Genomic DNA, 23,556 nt, shown 5'->3' with positions numbered 1-23,556 from the left:
CACGTATCAAAAAAAGATTTTAATTTATTAGTACACAAAGATATATAAAGTTAACGTAGGAATTATTTTCACATATTTTATTGAAAGCTGATTATCATGACACATATGACTAAAAATTAATATATTGTATTAAAATTGGAATTTCTTTTATTATAAGTTAGTAGGATAAGAATAAAAATTATATTTTAAATAAAATGTAAATAAAATAGTAAGGTTAAGGAGAGAATGACATGTGACATTAATTGAAGTCTTTTATAATAGGTTAGATTACAATTGCTGCTGCTGCTTCATGTGACATTAATTGGAGTCTTTACATGTGACATTAATTGGAGTCTTTTATTATAAGTTAGATTACTACCACGACGACGACGACGACTGCTGCTGCTGCTACTACTACTGCTACTATTACTGATCGAGTTCATCATGTGAATGTGAAAAGTTGATTCGTAGAAAGATAAGATAAAAGCTTGTTGTATTATTCTTAAAGAAGAGGTACAATATTCATTAAAGAAAAGGCCAATATATAGCCATACAAACACAACGACGTAGGAATAAAAAAAAACAATAAAACTGATAACCCAACAAAAGTGGTCAAACATCTGGGACGAAAATTACATTTTACTCTTACTATTATTAAAAAATATATGGGTGTGTTACACATTCTTTGAAGAATAGCCTAGGATATTCCAAACTCAAATTAGACCCTTCATCACCTAACTACTTCACTAACATTGGCTGTATTGGGTTGAAAGGCTTCAAGATTCTCTTTAGATCTTTGCTAAAGGAGATTGATCTGGTTACTTTGTTGGTAGTTGTTTGCATTGTGTTAGTTTTGAAGTTCGAGACCTCCAGGTTGTAAATTTTAAAGAAAATCGTGAGGGGAATGAAAATGAAAATGAAACTAAATCATAAGGGTTAAACTTAAACATGTATGTCTTTCATGTCTTAAAGGGTGAATTTATATTTATATAAAACTATATTAAAAACCTCAAAGGAGTAAATTGTATAGGAAAGAAAAGTTTAATTAAGACCCAGCAGTGCACCAGTGGCGGATCTAGGATTCACGTCAAGTTGTAACGTTTTATAAATAAGCCGTAACGAAATCGAAAAAACATCAAATTTTTCCAAAATTTACACTAAAAACGTCAAATTTTTCCAAGCCAAGCCGTAGCGGAGGTTACCCCCTGGTAACCTCTAGGTCCGCCCCTGCAGTGCACACATGGGTTTCAAAATCACTATTGTTTCCACTACACCACTTTAATTATTTGAGTTGATATTCAGTCATATTGTATGAAACACAAAGTGGAGGAAAACCATGGTGAAGTTACGAGTTGGCTAAATGTATGTGTGTCTATATAAAGTTTATACAAAATTAAATAAATACTTACACTTTAGATATTAATTTTCTTCTTGTATCGTCGTTACAGTGAATATTATTATTATTTGAATGTCAATCGAGGGGGGTGTTACACTTGGTGTGGTGAATGGGGGAGGATTCATCAAATTTGTGAGGAGAATAAGTCAAATGTGCATGGTTAATAGTATTAAATTAGATCCCACTTATATGAATGGAAGCTAGGATGGTGATCATAGAAAAAACAAAACAAAAGATGCTCTACTATCACAAAGTTGAAACCAATTAATCTGCCGTTCGTAGAAGAATCCATTTTAGCCCATACATATATACTTTGTTATTATCGTAAGTGGGGATGGATTAATCGAGGTGAGGGTACATTAATTAATTAATCTATCTCCATCGTATCATTCATGTTAGTCAACCTAACCTCCTCATATATCTATCTATCCTCTAGTTTAATGTGGCAGGGTAAAAGAATTAAAAGAAGATGGCAGGCTGTGGAGAAGACTCATGCCCATATCCATATCCGTCACATGTCTTTGTCCCAAGCTTTGTTACGGTGAAGCTGAGTGGTAGGGATAAGTACAGTGTCTGGAAAACACAGATGCTATGTCTCCTTGAGAGCCACGACATGCTTGGTTTCATCAATGAAAGCCCACCTAGTGCTTTGGGGAAGGAGTGGAGAAGATCAGACGCGCTAGTCAAAGGTTGGATTCTTGGTTCTCTCTCTGAACAAGCGCTCATGCACGTTGTCGAAGATTGCACTGCAAAAGATATGTGGGATAAGTTAAAGATTTTCTACGGTCCTCCTGCAGCAGCTCAACATGCGGCAGCAGGTGATCCATTTGCACACCAGCTACCTTTCTAATTATTGCTTGTCATGTGTAATTAGATTATTAAGCATGCATTGTATGTTGTGGTTTTTTACACTCATAACACAAATGCGTATTCAGATCTTGAAGAAGAAGAAGGAATATCAATAGAAGCTGAATTGTCAAAGATAGAGAACTCGATATCTGAAGACACAAAGGAAGCAAGAAAAGAACAAGTAGACAAAAAGAGAAAAGAAGCAGAAGAAAGATCAAAAGTTCACCAAAGTCTATATGAAGCTATTCTAAGTCAAAGTTTTGGAAAGACTTATTCCATTTTGAAGGATGGAAAAGTTAAGGTGACAGACAAAATCACCATAAATGGCAACACAGCACTCCACGTAGCAGTTGGCACAACCAAGAACATGGAATTTATAGAGTACATGTTGACTCTGGGCGCAGACGATAACCCGCAATTGGATATGCAAAACTCAGAAGGAAGCACCCTACTTCATGTTGCTGCTATTGTTGGCAACCTGGATGCTGCTAAGATCTTGGTTGAAAAAAACCATGATTTGTTGTTTGCCAAGGACAAAGATGGCCACACACCACTAGCCAGAGCTCTTTCTAATATGCATACCGACACATGTCTGTATTTGTTAAACCACACCAATACTCGTGACATAGAGATGGGTGCCTTGTTTGATGGTACTAGTGGTGATGAGCTTCTTGTTAATGCTATTTCTTCTAAAGATTACTGTAAGTAACTTTATTCCATTTAATTGTTACATGCCTTTGCCAAATCAATCTGGGTGGTGATGAATTCAAATCTTTTTTTTTTTATTTGATTAATTATCAACTATCTTGCAGATTCAGCATTGGTTTTGAGTAAGCATTACCGCAATTTGCATAGTGACGCTGTGCTGATGGCTATAGCTCAAAACTTCCCACAGGAACTCAACATCTGGGATAGAACATTCTATAAATGTACATTTGTTGATGTTCATCTTGATTCTACATGCATATTTTGTTTAATTACCTTTTCGGTTTACCCTAGCTAGATAATGAGTTGAACTTATACACGTTTCTTCCTAAAGTGTTCAGGGATTCCCAGTCTGAAGCCATAATAGCCTTTAGCGCTGGTATGTTAGCTGGAATTACTACAATATGTTATTTCCCTCGCTTCCTTCACTGGATTAAGCCCCATAAATCTTTCCTTTTGTGGGCTATAAAAGTTCTTATTCTCGGAGCAACATGGTTCCTGTCCACTATTGGTAGGTGATGAGTTTACATTAACAAATCTAATATGTGTTATGCTTTCTAGTTCATTTCTTATACCCGAAACAAACTGCTCATAGTGAATATGCATTTGCATGAGTTCTAACAAACTTCCACTGTATCCTGTACAGCTTTCATGTGGATGTTTGTGTGTCTCCTTAAAATCATAAGGATGTTACGTAGGATGAGTCAGAATTTGCCATCTTGTGCTGCTCTCTCGAGGATTCATAAACCTGTCCAACGTATCACGAAGAAGCTACGTACGTAATAAATATAATATGAATGAGAACTTGGTTTAATTTTATCTTGTTTTAATTTAATAAATATATATATTGTTGCAGCAAGGCACCTCAAGTGCGTCGAAAAGGGAGCTCAAATGCGCTGTGATGCTACGGACCTGTTAACATCAATATGTAATTTGATAAAAGATTCGAAAGCCTCCCCCTCTCACCATTATTATTACACCAATCCGGTTCTTGAAGCCACAAGACAAAATGCATATGAGGTTGTAGTAACGATTGTATCATTTTTCCCTAATGCTATTTGGAGCGCCAATGAAGATGGTCACAACATTATTCAATATGCTGTAATAAATCGTTCAGAAAAGGTTTACAATCTACTATATCAAATGAGCGAGCACAAAAATATTTATAGAACAATCAAAGACCCTTTTGAGAACAATCTCTTGCATTTGGCAGCAAGATTGGCACCTACCAACAAACTGAATCTTATATCAGGTGCGGCTTTGCAAATACAACGTGAACTACAATGGTTTAAGGTAGCAAATTTATTTAGCATAAGTTATTCAGATTTACATATATGTAGGTAGCTTAGTTAGGTCTTATAATCTTGTAGGAAGTCCAAGGATTTGTATGCCCGCTAAACATCATACAAAAAAATTCTTTCGGAGAAACGCCTCAAATGGTATTTACTAGAGAGCACAAGGAGTTGGTGATTGAGGGTGAAAAATGGATGAAAGCCACCGCAGAGTCATACACAATTACAGCTGCATTAATCACAACTATTGTGTTTGCAGCAGCTATCACGGTTCCAGGAGGAAGCAGTCAGGACACGGGGATACCGTTGTTTACTAACAAAACCGCCTTCAAAGTATTTGCAGTATCAGATGCCATATCACTGTTCACATCGGTTACATCGTTGTTAATGTTTTTGTCGATCCTCACTGCACGCTTTGCGGAGGAAGACTTCCTCTTCAATTTGCCTACAAAGTTGATAATAGGTCTGGCCACCTTGTTCATCTCAACAACAGCCATGGTGATAGCTTTTGGTGCAGCATTGTTCCTTGTGTTTGGCCACCTTGTTCATCTCAGCAACTCATGGATTCTTGTTCCCATAGTTGCATTGACTTTCCTACCAATTACTTCTTTCGCGACCTTACAGTTTCCACTTATTTTTGACCTTATGAGTTCCACATATGGCCCTGCTATTTTTGGTAAGAAACGAGATGACCCATTCTATTGAATTCTTCTCCAGTCAGTAACATATGATTTTAAGTTCACTGCAGAACATGTCCTCATCATGAAAAATATGTATTAGATTATGATATTTTTATTATCAGCGGAGATGTGAAGTTAAAAATTATGATAAAAGGTATTGGATTTGGATAACTAATTTCAAAGATCGTAGTTATTTACCATTTTCCATGCACTTATGTTTAGTGACTATCATCGATGTATAGATTAGCAACAAACATCCATATGTATAAATAATAATATACTGCATGCACTTTCTGTAATAGTGTGAAAACTGAAAAACATCAAAACAACAGTCTTTGCATTTGATCTTTCTAAGTTCAACATTGAGTTAAAACAACCTAGCAGTCCATTCAAGTATTTTATCTACATTAACTAATTATACCACTTACACATCCTCTCTCCTTGTTCATGTCGATTCTTCTATCAGTACAAGCAACTCCTCTAACATGTAGAAGCTTCTCTCAGTCGATGCCATCCATCACATCTGGGTCAATCAACTCATCTTCCCTGAATCACATCACATCCGTCCCACTCTCACCTTTTTGGCTACTGAGATGGATAACCATTTCAGGTATGTATGATACACATCACTTTTGTGCGATGGATGTGCTGTTGATCAAGTGCATAGTCACAAACCAGTGGCTTATAGTCTTGTCCGATATTGCATAACTTTAAATTTCCATGTGGCAACTCATCTGATGCAAGCTCGGAATGAAGATAACCCAATCCTCGAGCAACTCCTTTTATCATCTTTATTCGATTCGGCCAGCGAGTGCTAATCCCCTTGTCACATGTATCTCACAATTGATAGGAAAACACCAGGGTGGCAAAACGGGTGGGTTTGGCAGGTTTGGGTAATGGGTTATGATGGGTATGAGATAGGATCAGTTTGGGTTAGGATGAGTTTATTAAGAAATTGGTTAGGAAGGGTTTAGGTCAAAATGGATTTCGGCATGATAAACTAAAAATATAAATAAATAAAAAAAATAAAAAAAATTAAAAATAAAAGAAAAGTTTAAAAAATTAAAAAAAATGTAAAAAAATCAATAAAATTTTAAAAAATAAAATAAAAAATATTTAAAAAAATCTAAAAAATCAAAAAATCAAAAAAATTTAAAAAAATCAAAAAAATCAAAAACATTAAAAAATTAAAAATAATAAATAATAAAAAATTTAAGAGTGAGGATGACAAAATAAAATAGATCAGTTAATCTTGAAAGAATCAAAAATAAAAAAACCAACATTGAGTAATCGAAAATATATGTACATATCTGCAAAATGCATTAAAGCAAACAGTGCACAATACTTTTTGTTTAGGTAAAACTACTGGTTCTTCCTTCTCCATGTTCATACTTCTGTAAGTAATCGAAAATATATGTACATACCAGCAAAATGCATGTCCTAGTTGTTGTTATGTTTCTTCAGGATATCTTTTTTTCTTTATGGTTTAGATGTCTTGTAAACCACTAATATATCATTCGCTCGGATATAAACAGATCTTTTTCGCGTTTATGAAACACATTCTGTTCATGTCTTTCATTCTCTTCAGTGCGTAGTACCACCGACACACCATTCCCCTTGTAAGCAGGCAGACCCACCTCAACTGAAGCCTTCATCAAGTCTTGTGAAGCAAAGACAAACTTATCTTGGGAGTGCTCTTGGGATGAGCCTCCTCATTGATATTTCCTTTACATAGAATTCTTATGTTTTCTTTTATCTTTAATCAACAACAATAGCTGCTATGAGCCTACCAGAATGTCAGGGGAAGGGCAGTCCTTGGAAACCGCAGAGGTCAGGGTTGTTCATAGGCCCTTGTAGATGAAATCAACAACATCCACAATTCAATTTCAGTAGTCATATTTCATTTCAGCTGGAAAATGCAGTCAGATGTTTGGGGCAGTATAAGCGATCAAGGAGTCGTAACTCATATCACAGGAGGAAACTTTGCGCAGAGTTCTATTACTTTAGTCAACTAGGACCTATGTGCTTATGTGATTTCATGTTTTGTTTAACTTATGATTTGTTATTGCTCATACATTTAAATTCCTTACATCTCACACACAAATGCATGCAAGCATCCTACCTGTTACGTGACTATGTGTTTCATACAATGTGTTATAATGCAACGTATATATGTTATTGATGTACTACCTTGTACTCATAATACCCTTATTATAAGTTCTTTTTCCCTCCAAAGTTTTTCGAAAACACTTATAATTCCGATTTTAAAATATTTACTCTTCACTATTAAGACTTTTGTGATGTTTTTGTTTTCAAATCTCATCAAAGTAAGTTCATGTGACGGGCATGTAGTAACTGGAAGGGTTCGAGTACCGGTAGTCGGGACGTCCTGTCTAGGATTGGCATTCGTATAAATCCGAATTAGCGGACCAGTTTTCCTACCTAGGGACTAATGACGAGAGTACGAAGGACCTATTAGGCCAAAGCATGCCACACCAAACATCTTGTGAACTAACCCCACTTTGAGTTGTCACCGTGTCCACCCTTGGATGCCATCCGACTTTTATACATTTCGTTCATATTTCTCGATTTTCTCCGGGTTTTAGTGTACGTTACCAGGCTAACACATGCAAACCATACGAAAGCCCGGTAATCATGGGGGCCCACATGATTACGAAGGTGAAGTATGGCGGCGGCATGCAAGGCCCAGATACGAGCAAAGCCTAAGAACACTTTAAAAGTGTTGGATTATCATGAGTTATTGATTTCCAATACACCCCCAAAAGTTTTCATTTTATCGTACATTTATATTTTTTCGCATATCTGCTGGCAAAACCATCAAGAATCTCACAACCTCGTTTGCGTTGATTCCTTTAGATGTCTTCTAGACACCTTCTTGGAGGAAACAGGCTCAGGAACTCTGGCAAATGTATGGCTGCCCAAATTTCCAAACAAATGGCTGTTGTGATTCCCAAAATTGTGATCCAAGTTCAACAAGCTCTCGCTGCTAACCCAGTTAATCAAGTCAATCAAGTTGAACCAAACGCGATCAATGTTTTGCAAATTCATCCAAGTGCCCTTATAAGCACTTCAAGTCTTGTGACCCCCCAAAATACGAGGGAACTGAACGGGTCACCGCACTCCTTCGATGGTTCAAAGAAATGGAAAGCACCTTCCTGAATTGCGACTGCCCTAACGACCATAAGGTTCGTTATGCTACTGGATGACTCATTGGGTTAGCTTTAACTTGGTGGAACGCCGAAAAGAGCTGAAGAGGAGCTAAAGCTGTTGTGGCCCTAACTTGGGAACAACTCAAGGAACTTATAACTAAACGGTTTTGCCCAAGGAGCGAGATCAAGAAGTTGGAGGATGAGTTCTACTATTTAAAACAGGAGGATGGAGATCATATGACCTACAACAAGCGATTTCTCGAGCTAAACCAGATGGCCCCGTATTCGTTCACTCCTCTTTATCGTCTCATTGAACATTACACTAGGGGTCTTCCGTCTGGTATCCAGGATTCCATGATAAGCACTGTACCCACAACTTTAAAAGCCGCAATGGAATTGGCCTCCGAACTCTCGGAAAACCATATCAGAAATGGAGACTTTGACGAGGAGAAAAAGAAGGGCTCAAATGACAAGGCCTTAGTAGAAGAGCCAAAGGCAACCAAGAATGAAACATCCTCCCGTGCCGATACCAAACGAAAGCATGATGGCAAATACTACGCTATTGCCTCGACAAACCCAACTCCACAAGCCGCACCCCGCCAAGCCATCCTAATCACCCAAGTGGCATCCAATCTAGCTTCCCCAAACAAGAACCCTACACTGGTCCTCACCCTCAATGCAATGCAACACATGCCACTATCACCATCAACCCACCGTACCTTGCCGAGTATGTGCCCATTGTGGGTATTATGGTCATCTGAGTAACACCTGTCGTACCCCTCAAAACCAAGCTCCACCTCCTACCCAAAACATGATCCAACCCTACCCACTTCAGAAACACGATGGTGTAACATGTCATCAGTTTCAAGAGGTCTTCCAACGCACCGGGACAACTAGGGAAGCGGCCAAAACGATGGTAATATTATAACAAGAGCGTTGGAAGAATACAATGCTATGAAAGGTAGTTTCACGTATTTGAGATGTTGTGAGCTTTTATGAGGAAGTCCCAAATGGCCAAACGTACCGATGATGACGTCTAGCGGTAGACGTAAATCAAAGCGGTCCAAAACATCATCGTCGATTGACCCGGACACACCCACCTCAGATGCTCGTAACGTCGATTTAAATATTATTTTAGACGACGACGAGGATTTGGAGTTGGAGTTGGAACGACCGCCGGGTAGAAGAAGTGCCAAAAATAAGGGAAAAAAGCGGAGTCCTCTTCATCTAATCCCGAAATATTGAAGCCAGATTTCGAAGAGATGAATCGACGCCTTCAGGACATTCGCGATATCGGTCATAGGCGTTTACAAACTACGGAGGAAAGAAACGCCGAAAACAAAAAGTATGTCGCGATACAAGAATCGAGACAAATGGAGAAAGATATCGAAATTTTGTCTAAACCCATCGACCATCTCACCGGCGACGCGTTGATCTTAGCCCAAATGCGTCGGCAACAAATCCGTCAAAAATACGGACTCTAGCTTAATAGTTTTTTATTTATTTGTTTCGATTTTTTATTTTTTTTAGGATTTTAATTTTTTTTTCTTATTTCGGGTTTATTTTAAGAATGTAATGCTTTTATTTAATGAATTTTATTAGTTTAATTGAAAAAATTAATAATTGTTTAATGATTGACGGGGCATTATTGGGCATTATCATCACTACGCCCATTTGTGAAAAACGTCCCTTTGCTAACTAGGATGACACGTGACAGAAAATGCCCATAAGTGAGCCATTATTCACCCTTACCACTACATGGCCACCCTTACCACTACATGGCCTAAACTTCACAACCAAAACAATATATCCAAGAAACCAATCAAATTCTTCTATTTTTTTGTGTTGCAGTAAGAATTAAAACACAATAACCAATTTTTGTGTGGCAGTAACACAATAACCAATTTTTGGTTATTTGTTTAATTACGAAAACAACTTCACAACCAAAAAAAGAATCTCATCTTTTTGTGACTGATATGACAGCGGCTATGTGGGTAAGGATGGACCGAAAAGGGATTTACGAATAGTGGCTGGAACATAGAACCAAAATCAAGACTTTATTTAAAACGGAAATAAGAAAGGCGAAATGGAAAACGAAAATGAAAAAAAAAACGACAGTCTGACATGGCGGCAACGAAAATGGTGGTACGCCGGCCTGTCTGTGGGTTTTCTCAAGCAGTGACGACTAGTGTTCTGTTATTTGTGTGTGGTGCGATAGAAAAGAAGAAGGTAACCAGAACTCTAAGGCTTGACACCATGTAAGAAAGTGAAATATTTGATGATTGCTTTTATTCAATAATGATTATAATATATAGAGAATATTAAAAACCTTAGAAATATAAGGTGGACCCATGAGTTTACACTAATAATAATATAGTCGAATAGTAATAAATATAAGTTAATACTTAATAGCTCTTTATTACACAGTGAATATATATTACATGCATGGATCTTCCAAGCTAAAGTAAAGGTGCAATGTTGATCGATTAGCAATAAATATGTTGCATTGCATGGGAAAAAAAGATGCATTATTAGTTATTCATATACATAATTGCTTAATTAATTAGTTTAGCTGCTGCTGGAATACAAGAAATGATCGAATTAAGATGGAGGGAATAAAAAAGATGGTGGGCAGAAGCTAAAAAAGAGAACGGAGGCATACATACATACATGCTCCATATATCTCCATGCATACATATACATATGCGCAACTTCATCACCTAAAAAATTCCCTTCAAGTATTCCTATTACATTACAACTTAACTATATATGTATGTATATTAATTACTAAAAGTTCCATAGGAAGGATGGATCGTGTGAGTAAACTCCGTCATAAACCACCTCTTCTGATCCGTAATCAACCGTTAACGGCTGCTGCTCAATGGGCATGAAATAATCGTCAAACCCTGGAAAAATCCCAAAATCTGGGATATTATTATTATGATCCTCCATGAGAAATGAGGATTGTGATGACATAAAATCCATGGAGGTGGAATCTTGCAACACATGAGATGACGACGATGCTGCTGATGCGGATGCGGATGCGGATGCTGATGCTGACCCTGACCCAGATGGGTAGGAGTTTGCAAAGTGCGCAGCTACGGCTTGTATCTCGGACGGGTGAAGGTCTCTGCCACCAGGAATGTTGGGAGGCTGATCGGGGAAGTTGAAATTGGCGGTGTTGCCTCTGAGGCAGTAGAGAGCAGCATCGAAAGCACGAGCAGCCTTTTCGGGTGAATCGTAGGAGCCTAACCAGATCCTATCGCGGCTGTTGGGCAGCCTGATCTCGGACACCCATTTCCCCCATTTCCTCTTGCGAACTCCTCTGTATTTAGCCTCGTCGCTCCTCCTTTCGGACTCACCAGCAGGTTTCATGATAAATATGATGTGTTTGTGATGTTTCGAGCTTCTGACCCGTATTTATAGTTTTATTAAATTTGGCGGCTGGGTCAATGGCCGCGTTGATTTTTTATCCGTCTAGAAAGCCCAGAATGATGGCATAGTTCACTTTGTTCAAGTATTACGCGGTGACATCATTACTAAAAAACCCACCACGTTTGTGTTTTATCCCAACCACCAATCCTCACATGTAGTAAATTAACTTCATTTCATTTCAAACACTCTCTCTTTGTAAAATGATAAATAACCGGTAAATAAAAAAAAAATAAACTAAAAAGATATTTTGTATCAGTGGATATTTCAAATGTAGTCAAGAGTGTTTTGTGATCTTGGAAATAACTTTGGCAAATAGACTAAATTGCCAAAATCGTCCTTGAGGTTTAAGTATTTTGTCGGTTTCATTCAAAACAATTTTTTGTACAATGTTACCCTTCACTTTTGGGATTTTTTGCCATTTTCATCCAAATGTCTAATTTGGGTTTTTTTGGCATATTTATAGATGAAAATGACAAAAAATCCCAAAACTCGGGGACTATTTTGGAAAAAAAGTTAGAAGTTCGGATGAAAATGGCAAATTAACCCAAAAGTGAAGGACCGTATGATACAAAAAAAGTTGTTTTGAATGAAACTGACAAACGTGCCCAAACCTCAGGTACGATTTTGAGAATTTACTCTTTACAATATCATATATTACTTTTCTGAGTAAACTGCCAAAATGGTCCCTGAGATTGGTCATTTTTGTCACTTTAGTCCAAAACTAAAACCTTTTGAATCTGAGTCCTTGTGGTTTCAATTTTATTGTCATTTTCATCCAAAAGCAAAATTTGGTCAGATTTTTTCAGTTAACATCCAATTTTTTTGTCTTTTCCCTCCCATTTAATGAAGGGCAAAGTGGTCAGAATTTTTTAATTTATAATAATAAAACGTTAAAAAACCATTTTGCTCTTCATTAAAGGAAGAGGAAAGACCAAAAAAACTGAATGTTAATTGAAAAATCTGACAAGATTTTGATTTTAGTTGAAAATGACAACAAAATTGAAACCATAGGGAACCAGATTCAAAATGTTTGAGTTTTGGACTAAAGTAGAAAAAGTAAACAAATCCCAGAAGCCATTTTGGTAGTCTACTCTACTTTTCAATATAGAAAAACAGAAAAAGTATAAATTATTTTCTAGAAAAATTAAACGACACATGTTATCTAAGTTTTTGTTATACTTATGATGTGAGATGTACCAAGTACATTTGACGCGCACTAAGGGTGTAAGGGGTGCTCACCTAAGAGGTGAGTCCCCTCTCTTACGCCCAACCAATCCTCGTGTGCCACGTCAACTCCCCTTTTAAACTCCCCTAACACCCTAAATTGATGGCGGCACTCCCCTCTTAGGTGACTTGGCTTTTATTAAAAAAAAAAAAAGAAAAGTTTTGATTGGTCCACTCATCCTCTCTCCTCCCTCTCTCCTCCCCCTCTCTTCAGTGAAGCCTCACCGGTTTCACTCCCTCTCTCTACCTCACCGCTATGTTGGCGGTGCTTGTCCCGCTTAGCAAAAGGGGTCCCCGCGTGGGTTTCGGTGGGTACCCCGCCCACCCTAATGAAAATCTAACATCACATGATAACCTCAAAGAATGCAAAATACTTGTAATTCAAATGTAAAGAAATCATGAGAATATTTATTTTTCATATTCTTATGTTAATGTAAAATTTAGTGCACAAAACAAACCTATGTGATATTTACGTAGCAATATAAATTTCTTCAGATATTAATGTTAATGCTTTCTATGTGTAAAATATATATATATATATATATATATATATATATATATATATATATATATATATATATATAGGGGGCTGCTAGAATGAGAACCACCCCGAGTTGTAAGAACCGCGAGAACTACACCCCACAGAGCGCCGTTCGCCGCGATTTTTTTTACAAGTAGATGTGTGCATTATAAACACGGCCGTAAAAAATCACGGCGAACGGCGCTCCGTGGGGTGTACTTTTTTACACCTCAACTTTGGTGTTTTTTAATTTTTTTTCTTTTTTCTTTTTTTTTTCCACCAAACTTGAGGTGTAAAAAAGTACACCCCACGGAGCGCCGTTCGCCATGATTTTTTACGGCCGTGTTTATAATGCACACATCTACTTGTAAAAAAAAATCGCGGCGAACGGCGCTCCGTGGGGTGTAGTTCTCGCGGTTCTTACAACTCGAGGTGGTTCTTATTCTAGCGGCTCCCTATATATATAGGGGAAGGTTCAAATGAAAACCACTAGTTATTGCGAAAACTCGAAAACTAACTAAAAAAGCCTAAAAAACATACAAAAAATTTTTTTTTACATATCAATTTTCGCTATTTAAATTATATAAAAAAACTTTTTTTTCAAAAAAAAAACAAATTGTAGTGCACATGTGTAATAGTACTACACATGTGAATTATTATATATGTGCACTACAAAAAAAATTTTGAAAAAAACTTTTTTTATATATTTAAAAACTAGCGATTTTTAATTAAAAAATTGTAAAAAAAAAATTGGTGTGTTTTTAGGGTTTTTTTTAGTTAGTTTTCGAGTTTTCACAATAAAAGTGGTTTTCATTTGAACCATCTCCATATAATATATATATATATATATAGAAAAAGTATATCGTACATTACGGCTTAACGTACTTCACGTACAACAACGTGCGTGATTTGTTATATAACATGTGTGATTAATGTTTTCAATATCCGTGATTATTGTGTTTCAACATGCGTGATTTTGGATTTTTGACTTATAACGTGCGTGATTTTAAAATGAACGTGCGTAATTACCTGTCGTACGTGATGTACGTTAAGTCGTAATGTACGTTAACCTTCCTATATATATATATATATATATATATGACATTTAAATATTTTAATTATTAAAATATAATAACTTTTTAAAATACTATGTTATTAAAAATTCTAGATAAGCCATTGCAATGCGCTTATTCTAAGTTTCAATATATATATATATATATATATGAAATCGAGCTATGAGTGGTTATTTACAAGTGATTGAAGGACAAATGTACATGTCATTAAAGTTATCTCACATTGAGTTTTTTTTTTTTTATTCAGACCATGTGTAGTGATGAGGTATGTGGTTTGGGTTTTTTTACACGTGTCGTCCACGCCATCTTAACCAAAACACTTGGTTTAAAGGTGTAGTGGTGAGCATGTGGTACCACTTGATTTATACTAAAATAGGGATTGGATAATACACTAGCCTAATGGCTAGTTTCCTTGATTTGTACAACAAGCATCTCGTGGCCTCAACAACGACCACCAGCCAAATTTTGTAATCCACGAGTAGTGGGGATGGTGTGTTGCTCATGGGGGTCTCATGGTCCACCCAACCGCGGGTCACTATGGATGGTCTAATAAATTGACGCTATTTAATCTTTTCGTTATTCTAAATTCAAATATCCTATTACGATATGTTTATTTTTGTCTACATTTCAATAATGTTCAAAATCGAACAAGTCAAATATTATAATTGGCTTTTTTTTTAAATGTTTGATCGTGACGAACCAAACATTCCAAACAGCTACCATGGTAAATACCTATGGTGTAAAATGTAGATTCCGGCCAAACAATAACTTATTTTATCTATATAGCAAAAAGGGGGCCATCTTATCCATCCAACGTTTTCTTTTTCCAGTCGGTAGTTTCATTCAATCTCTCCAACTACAATTTAATATGAATACGTAATTGTTTGTTACTAAAGATAAATTAAAACGAGTTAAATGAAAAATCGACATTTCAATAGTGATAAATAGAGAAGAAATATAGTTTGATGTTTTAAAGATGGGGTTTTCTATTCCTTTGTGTAATAAATTTAATCACATGCATCAATTCTTTAATTTAAGAAAAACTAATGATGAAAAAGTAGTTTATAAAAAGAATTTTTGTTGTATAATTAATTAATAGGTATACTGTAGGCTTATAGCAATGTGTAAATATGAAATAAACCACCAACACTAGTTAGATTGTTACCGCTTAACATGTTAAAAATACTAGCTTTGATCGAGAGAGGCATGATGTGATGTCTTCTTGTAATTAAATTAAATTAAATTAAATTATAATATAATGAGCAAAAGCTTGAATAAGAATGAATATAAAATGGAGTTAATTTAAAATGGTGGTTGGCCCACAAACATTGACTAAAGTGGATTCACATGTTTAGGGTTTAAAATAATAAAAGTAATGATGATGGTCAACGAAGCAAGCTTTGTATTAATTAATAAATGTCAACACACTGCAAGTACGCGATTCCTACACTTGCTTTGAACAATATATCAATAACACCTCCTAAACATTTACAAATTACAAACACCAACTCCCTCCCTCCCTCCCTCCTATTCTATTGTATACACTTTCCTCCTCTTTACACTAAAATAAAACTATATCAGACGGACGGACCGACCTCTTCTTTTCTTTACCTGTTGAAAGATGCAGCAGCTGAGTTATCATCATATGCCCCCCTCCACATGTTCCCGCTGTCAGTCCCGCTGGAAGCCACCCCTAAATCACCTTCCAACCTCATCTTCTGTACTTCTGAATACGATAGAATCTTTATGCTTTGCACGCAGCTCACAAATTCCCTGTTGTATAACCACCCATCCAACATCATGTTACACAAAACATACACACCACAAACAATCTTTTAATGTTTTACTTTAATTCACAACACTTACTCCCATGGGTCATCACCAACCAGCAATATGTCATTCTCATGATCAACATACACAAGTTTCCACTGCGCGTCTTCTAGTTCACCTTCGATGCCAAACATTCGAGCCAGATCATGCCTCAGCTCCTCATACCCCTTGTAACGTGTAACATCAATAGTTCTTCCTACTGACCCACGTTTTTGGACCTGCACAAATTAATATATTATTATTATGAACCACAACATATTCAATCGTGTGTGTGTGTGTGTGTTACCTTTGTGTATGTTCTCATGCGCTGCTGCTGCTGCTGCTGTTGCTGTTGCTGCTGAGTCTGATCATTACCCCACAACCCATTTCCGACAACACTGGTATCCTTGGCAGCAGGAGAAATATTTTCGTTTGGTTTGAAAGGCATATCAGGCATCCCAAATGACTGTGGACTTATCTCAGCAACTGACAACTCTGTCTCGATATCTCTAGACCCGCCATTAACGTAATTTGGCATCATGTTATGAGAATCAAAACCCCTCGACAGCAAAGCATCAGGTGGCAGGCCATCAATATGAGCCCCAAAAGAGAGATCACTCCTAGTTTGTGAGTGAGCAACTACATCACCTTCCAGACACAAGTTTGGGATGTTGTAGTTGTGTGGAAGGCTACCAACACCAGCATCCAAACAGTATGATGTTACGGATGTGGTAGGTTCAGTAGCAACGGCTTTGTCTTTACTTTGATCTGGTAATTTCAAGTTAGATAACTCATGTTTGACTCTTATATCACATGTACTTTGACTTTGTAATTCATGAAGAAATTTAGAAGGGTGATCAAGCATGGAATAGTCCCCTAGGGCAGATAGTCCCTGTTGGTTCTTGATCCGGAAGTTCGATGCAGTTAGTTGACAGTTATTTGTCGAAGGAGACGTGGAACACGAGGGAACATCACCATCACCAGAAGGATGATGAACTCTTAGCGGTTTGTATTGACTCTGTTGTTGGTTTGTTTGCATAAGTGATGATGTCGACAAGCTGTTGCCACTAAGTTGTTGTTGTTGTTGTTGTTGTTTCAGTTGCTGAAGTACCTGTTGTTGTAGAGGCTCTACTGGTGAGAACAACTGCTGTTGCTGTTGTTGCAAATTTTGCAACATCTGCAGTGTTTGCTGTTGTTGTAGCAAGTTCGATGCGGATTGTTGTAACTGTGTCTGTTGTTGTTGTTGTTGTTGTTGTTGCTGCTGCTGTGAGATGGATAAAGGCTGCAACAAAGTCCTGTTGGCTAAACCACTAATTTGCTGCTGTGTTTGTGTGCTTCCTGAAATCTGTTGTAGCAAGTGTGATTGAGATTGTTGCAACTGTGTCTGTTGCTGCTGCTGTTGTTCAATTTGATGTTGTGAGATGGATAAAGGTTGCAACGTACTCCTATTGGCTAAACCACTGATTTGCTGCTGGGTTTGTGTGCTTCCTGAATTTTGTTGTGATTGTGGTTTCTGTTGTTGGTGTAGCTGATTGTATACATAATTTTGTTGTTGATGATGCAGTTGCTGCTGCTGCTGATGTTGGGGCCACGGTGGAGAAAGTTGTTGCAGGGGAGTGACAAGTTGGTTCCTTTGGTTCGGTTTGTTGGAGTTAGGGTTAGGAGGGGATTGAAAACTTAATAGCTTGGAGGGATCTTCAAAGCTTATAGAATTTGAAGAAACTGGTTGTATATTAGATGTTTGGAACCCATGATGATTCTGCTGCATACTCATCCACTGGGCCAGACTCAACCCAGGGAAGATTGAGCTCGATCCGTCTTTCATACCCATATTTTCAAGCCAAGGCATGGGCATCGTCAGCCCTCTTTTATAAGCATTCTCTATCTCTGTATCAATGTCTGCCAAATGTACGTACAACAGACGAATTAAGACTCACATGAAGGTGATAGCACACATAGAGATAGGTTGCCTGATTACCTGTTTGTTGATGGAACTTTTGTCTGAAAAATGGAGGTGGACACATATAAAATGGAGTTACAACAGGCTCAATTTCCCATATTGAAACCCGACTGGGACGCTCACCAGCGGCTGATTCATCCCATCCCACCTGTATGGTAACAAATTAATGAAAAGGCTCTCTCTTGAGATTAAACCTTATAAAGGAAGGGGATTTCAGAAATACTGTAATGATGAACGATACCTGAAGACTGCGCCATTGTGAATTCTTCCACCTGACTGGATCTAAATCACTGATGCCAGTTACAGTTCCCATGTATCGACGCACCCCTGACTCTTCAGTCTCAAACATCATTCTGAACCGCATGCCCAATGAAACTTGACTATACATTGCTTTATTGTACTTGGCTAGGGGTACCACAAACTCAGCAGGACTCGCCCTGTCAAATTTCATCATTTTTAATAAAATCCCAATTGCTAAGAATGAAGAACGTATTATTACCTAGGATTGTAATAAATTGTGAAGGGGCTGTTATTTGCAGCAGCATGAGCAGCGGCAGCAAGGATTCCGATATGCATGCTGTCACTGGAAATAACTGATGATGAGAGAGCAGACTGTTGTCTGTTAGCACGTCTAACTCCCAACAGAAGCTGTGATTTCTCATCTCTACAAATCCTCCGCTGATTAGGTGACAACTCAACGAGAAGGACGAATGTAAAGTAATAATAATTTTGTTCATACCTTACGAAAAGGACAGCATCGCCAGCAAAAAGCCTTTTAGAGCTCACAAAAACACTCCATCCTGTGGTCAGTAAATGCCTCTTGGGTTGCCCTGATAACCACCAAATTACTAGTTAGAAATATGTTTGCTAGTAGATGAAAAGAAGGTAAGTCTTGGAAACCTCGATAAATATGCCTGAAAGTCCAAGACTGATCATGCAAATCTCTAGCTACCAACTCCTGAGCTGGCGGTTGCATTGAGAAATCCTAGAAAACAATTAAGAGTTGTGGTGAAAAAGGCAGACACGGATTAAATTATCTATGAAAGGAGCATTGGGCATACCAGAGGTGGGAAAATCTTTTCAGCAGCTCGACGAGGAACAGAGAATCCACCGTGGGTGCTGGTGTCACTAGCCGTAAGAGTTTTGCAGAAGAACTCACCAGGCTGCTTGTTTTGCTTAAGACCCATGTCGGATATAAGTAATGCTTCCTGGTCATACTGCACCCACATAACATAAAGATGAATTAACAACTGAAAGACACCAAGTTGATTCAGAATGACTGACTGACTGACTGACTTTAGTTACAGGTTGAAGAGTCATCTGCGCATACACCTCATCGGTTTCGGAATCAGCCTAATCCAATTAGAACAAGGAGATTAAGAGACATACATACATACATGTAACAAGTGATCCAATAATAATAATAATAATAATAATAAGATGGAATGGAAGACGTACATGTAATGTGACATTATGAAGCATGCAGATGAGCTTAGAAGGAAGATTGGGATAGCTAGGAATGTTTTGTGTGTCCTTCTTGTGCATAGAGGCAGCAACCTGCTCGCTGTGACCTTGGGGAAAGTAGACGACGAGACTTCCGACAGGAGGCAATGAGACCATAGGGCCAGCACAGGCATGCCATAGCTCGGAATTCATTACCTTCCTTGCTGCTGCTGCTGCACCTGACAAAGTAAGTTAAGAAGAAGCCCTTGTTGTTACATGTTGGCAAGGGTCAAGATAGATAGATAGATAGATAGATAGATAGATAGAAGCCTAATTTCAATGACAAGGGCAGGGCAGGGCATTAAGCCGGTGCTTGACTATGGGGCTACCTAAAGATAAAATCCAATAGCCAACTTATATCTGCTGGCTGGCAAGGCAAATTGAAACAACAACAACAACTACTTCCCTTTTCCCTTTTCTTTATTTTTTTTTTCTTTTCAGATGAATTCTGAACAGGAGAAAAGGGGGAGATATAAAGATCCCATCCCATCCCAACTTTATATTATTGATTCCAGAGGGAGAGTGACGACGGACGTACCTTGTTGTTCTCCTGAAGTGGGCTTTGGAGGAGCTTTCATCGTAATTATTAATATAGTTATTATCACCAAAGTAGAAGAAGAGGCATGGGGAGAATCCGCCCGCCGGAATTTAGAAAGAAAGAAAGAAAGACGGAGATGCGGGAATCACGGAGAAAGACGGTGGGGAACAAACAATTTCTTACTCTCATGCTTTATAGCACCACCATTATTCATCATTACCTTACCCCCTCTCTCACTTTCTCTTTCTTTCTTTACACTAAACTATTATTATTATTATTTTTTTTTTAACGGCACTTGCCCAGATTAGGGATGGCAATGGATCGGGTTCGAGTCAGGTATTGGTAATTCCATACCCATACTCGCTTGTAAAATTGTGTTCCATACCCGACCCAATACACGTTGGGTATTTTTCAGGTATCGGGTATACCTGCGGATAATCGGGTATACCCATTAATTTGTTAAAATATATACGTTGGGGTTTCTAAATACATTTCTTTTACTATTACAATTATTATATATTTTATTTATAAAACAATTATAAATTAAAAAAGTATATTATATAATATAAGTTTTATTATAAATTAATAATAACTTTATACTAATTATACAGTTAAATGTATATAGTTCACAACTTACAAAATATAAATACTATTATAAATACACGTACTAAAAGAAAATTTATTTTTTCACATTATGAACATACAAAAATAAAAATTTTAATAGCCAAAGGCCAATAGAAAATAAAAATATAAATTAAAAAATACGAGTATATGATCGGGTATATAGTTCGGGTAAACGGGTATGTGATTTCGGGTAATCGGGTCAGGTATCACCTAATCTCATACCCGTGAAAATTTTTAAATCTAATCCCATACCCGGCCCAATACCCGTCGGGTATCGGGTATACTCGTCCCATTTGTGTTGGGTTTCGAGTATACTCGTCGGGCTCGTGTATTTTTGTCATCCCTAGCCCATATCATATTCATCTCCATTAGGAGATAATATCACCAATTCAAAAGGAATCTTGATAAATTACCATTCGATCATAACCATCTCTGTTAGGAGATAATGTCTATAAACCATTTACAAACAAAAATGCCTAATTAAAATTACATTACATTGTATGTAAAACTATTGTCGTGAATCCACCTTTTCAACAGTGTATTACCTATAACTACAGTAAGTCAGTAACAATGAAAGAGAATAATGTTAGGCAGTTGTTTGACAACCCCTCGTTGGTTATTACTTTTCTTTATGTAACTTTTAAACTGTTAGTTTCGCCAATATATGTCTTTAGCCAATTTTTTTTAAAATATCTTATTGTTGGTTAGCTTTATTTATATGCGTGTTTAGTCCATCTTCTTTAACTTTAGTAGCGTACATATCTAGTCCCTCTATTTTCATTATTTTTAGTAATTGATCCTCGCTTTTTGTATTTTCCTTTAAAACCTCCAACTTCGCTAATATAGGTATTTAGCCCCTCTGTTTTGAGAAGAAAAAAAATATTTTTGTTGGTTTGCTTTGTTTATATGCATGTTTAAACTACACGAAGGGGAGTAGTACCAGCCAGCTTCCTGGCACTTCCCCATTTTTCTAGCTAAATTACGATTTTGCCCCATTCAAATTAACAGTTTTACCATTGGTTTTGTTTTTTTTTCTGCTAGCCAAATTATGAATTTGCCCCCAGTGTAAAAATTAAAGTCACGCCATCAGTTTTTTTTTCTTTTTTGACAAAATTATGGTAATTTTTTGTTTTAATTAGTTGACTAGGTGTAATTTTTATTTGTGTCAGACGGCTACCTGGCACATGCTCATTTGTCCTGAAAAATTACAATTTTGCTCACAATTTTAAATTATAGTCTTTCAATTGTTTTAGTTTTTTAAAGCAAAAGTATGATAGTGTTTTGTTTTAATTGATTGACTCAATGGAATTTTTTTAGATCGTGTTATGAGTATTATGTACAAATAACCGAAACATAAATGTACATGTTATGAGAGGAAAATATTCAGCTTAGTGTCCCGCAAAACGGATGAGGCAAAAACTAGTTATCAACCAAAGGCGTGTTTTACTGTTGAAATTCAAGCCCATAGCACAAGCGGAAAATATTAGATATTGCATTCAAACTAATCTCCTATTTATTTGTCTATCATTGATCCGGTTTCCGTATTACCGTGATCCGGTTTCCTTATTTTAGTTTTGATAGGCTCTATTTATTTTTGGCTTTGCTTGTAATCGTTCATAAAAAAAAAAAATAATCCAATAAAAAGAATTGTTCTCTGCATTACCAATTTCATAATGGTATCAGAGCGGTTCTGAAACCCTAAAATTCTCAACCAACAATGTCTGGTCAAAAGGATGGCGAAGGAAGCAAAGGCACTGCCATCGACCATGACTCACCTTACTATCTTCACCCTTCCGATTTTCCCGAGCAGCTTCACGTCAATGACGTCTTCACGGACAGCAACTATACAGATTGGTCAAGAGATGACTAACTTTCTCTTTGCCAAAAACAAAATTGATTTTGTTGATGGCACCATCACGAAGCCAGAAAGCACTGCGTCAAATTACAAACTATGGATGCGATGCGATGCTATGATAAAGGGATGGCTTACCACAGCCATGGAAAAGAATATACGCGATATCGTCAAATATGCAACCACCTCGGCGAAAATATGATCGGATCTGCAAGAAAGATTTGGCAAAGAAAGCGCACCAAGGGGCTATCCTATCAAGAATCAAACTTATTTAAACGTTCCCGCGATTCTCTATTTCCTTGAAAAGGGCGCTCAGCCTACAGGAACTGTTCAGGATATTTTAAAACGAACTCAGGCAGAAAATAGCGGACGCCAAGAAAGACGGGTCCACCGTCTCAACATATTACACTCGTCTGCACTCGTTGTGGGATGAAGCGAGCCAATCGTTTCCACGTTGCTCTTGTAACAAGTGCACGTGTGAACTAGGTAAAAAAATTACGCAACACCTTGAGAAAGAGAGGCTCTATGAGTTTCTTAGGGGACTAGACAATGATTTCGCTGTAATCAAAACACAAATTTTAGCAACTAAACCGACTCCCACTTTGGGAGTAGCTTATCACATAGTGGCTGAAGATGAGAGACAGAGAGCAATATCAAACGAGAACCGGGCAGTTCCTGAACAGGCCGCGTTCAAGGCTTTTCAAAAGCGTGAAAGTGGGTTTGGACAGTCAAAAGAGAAGGCAGCAGGCCGACAAGGAAAGGAAGTCAAAGAAAACGACCACTGCACCTTCTGCGGAAGGAATGGTCACAAACGTGAAGGGTGCTCCAAGTTGATTGGATACCCAGACTGGTGGCCTGGAAAGAAAGAAGAGAAAGCCAAGCCGAAGGCTAGGTGTGTCGAAACAAGAGCTAGTCCCATTCCTGGATTGACTGATGACCAGTATAAT

The 23,556-nt window shown here is 37.4% G+C and overlaps 3 protein-coding genes across 4 annotated transcripts; 1 reads left to right on the top strand and 2 right to left on the bottom strand.

Moving 5' to 3' along the window:
- Positions 1–1,844: 1,844 nt before the first annotated feature.
- On the top strand, positions 1,845–5,088 carry LOC110928397. Its single transcript, XM_035987303.1, has 7 exons — positions 1,845–2,193; positions 2,311–2,925; positions 3,037–3,153; positions 3,264–3,440; positions 3,576–3,704; positions 3,786–4,222; positions 4,300–5,088. Exons 1-7 carry the CDS (start codon positions 1,845–1,847, stop codon positions 4,924–4,926), a joined length of 2,451 nt encoding a protein of 816 aa, XP_035843196.1. The 3' UTR covers positions 4,927–5,088.
- Positions 5,089–10,647: 5,559 nt separating this feature from the next.
- LOC110927463 (ethylene-responsive transcription factor ERF017) lies at positions 10,648–11,450 on the bottom strand. The gene has a single exon (XM_022171082.2). The coding sequence runs from the start codon at positions 11,444–11,446 to the stop codon at positions 10,859–10,861; it is 588 nt and encodes a 195-aa protein (XP_022026774.1). The 5' UTR covers positions 11,447–11,450; the 3' UTR covers positions 10,648–10,858.
- A 4,277-nt stretch (positions 11,451–15,727) lies between these two features.
- On the bottom strand, positions 15,728–20,363 carry LOC110928437 (auxin response factor 19). Of its 2 annotated transcripts, XM_022171457.2 has the most exons (12): positions 20,134–20,363; positions 19,551–19,774; positions 19,389–19,445; positions 19,154–19,309; positions 18,993–19,077; positions 18,832–18,922; positions 18,592–18,756; positions 18,334–18,529; positions 18,111–18,240; positions 16,440–18,031; positions 16,190–16,371; positions 15,728–16,096 (listed from the first exon to the last, which is right to left on the bottom strand). In XM_022171457.2, the coding sequence occupies exons 1-12, from the start codon at positions 20,171–20,173 to the stop codon at positions 15,931–15,933; spliced, it is 3,084 nt and encodes a 1,027-aa protein (XP_022027149.1). In that variant the 5' UTR covers positions 20,174–20,363; the 3' UTR covers positions 15,728–15,930. The 2 variants fall into 2 exon arrangements, with proteins under 2 accessions (XP_022027149.1, XP_022027148.1); XM_022171456.2 differs by having other exon boundaries at positions 18,592–18,922.
- Between the last annotated feature and the right edge of the window lie 3,193 nt (positions 20,364–23,556).

Source organism: Helianthus annuus, chromosome 3, assembly GCF_002127325.2.
Source record: "Helianthus annuus cultivar XRQ/B chromosome 3, HanXRQr2.0-SUNRISE, whole genome shotgun sequence".
NCBI lineage: Eukaryota > Viridiplantae > Streptophyta > Magnoliopsida > Asterales > Asteraceae > Helianthus > Helianthus annuus.
The sequence above is the reverse complement of the archived record's forward strand: the minus strand, read 5'-3'. Positions and strand labels throughout refer to the sequence as shown.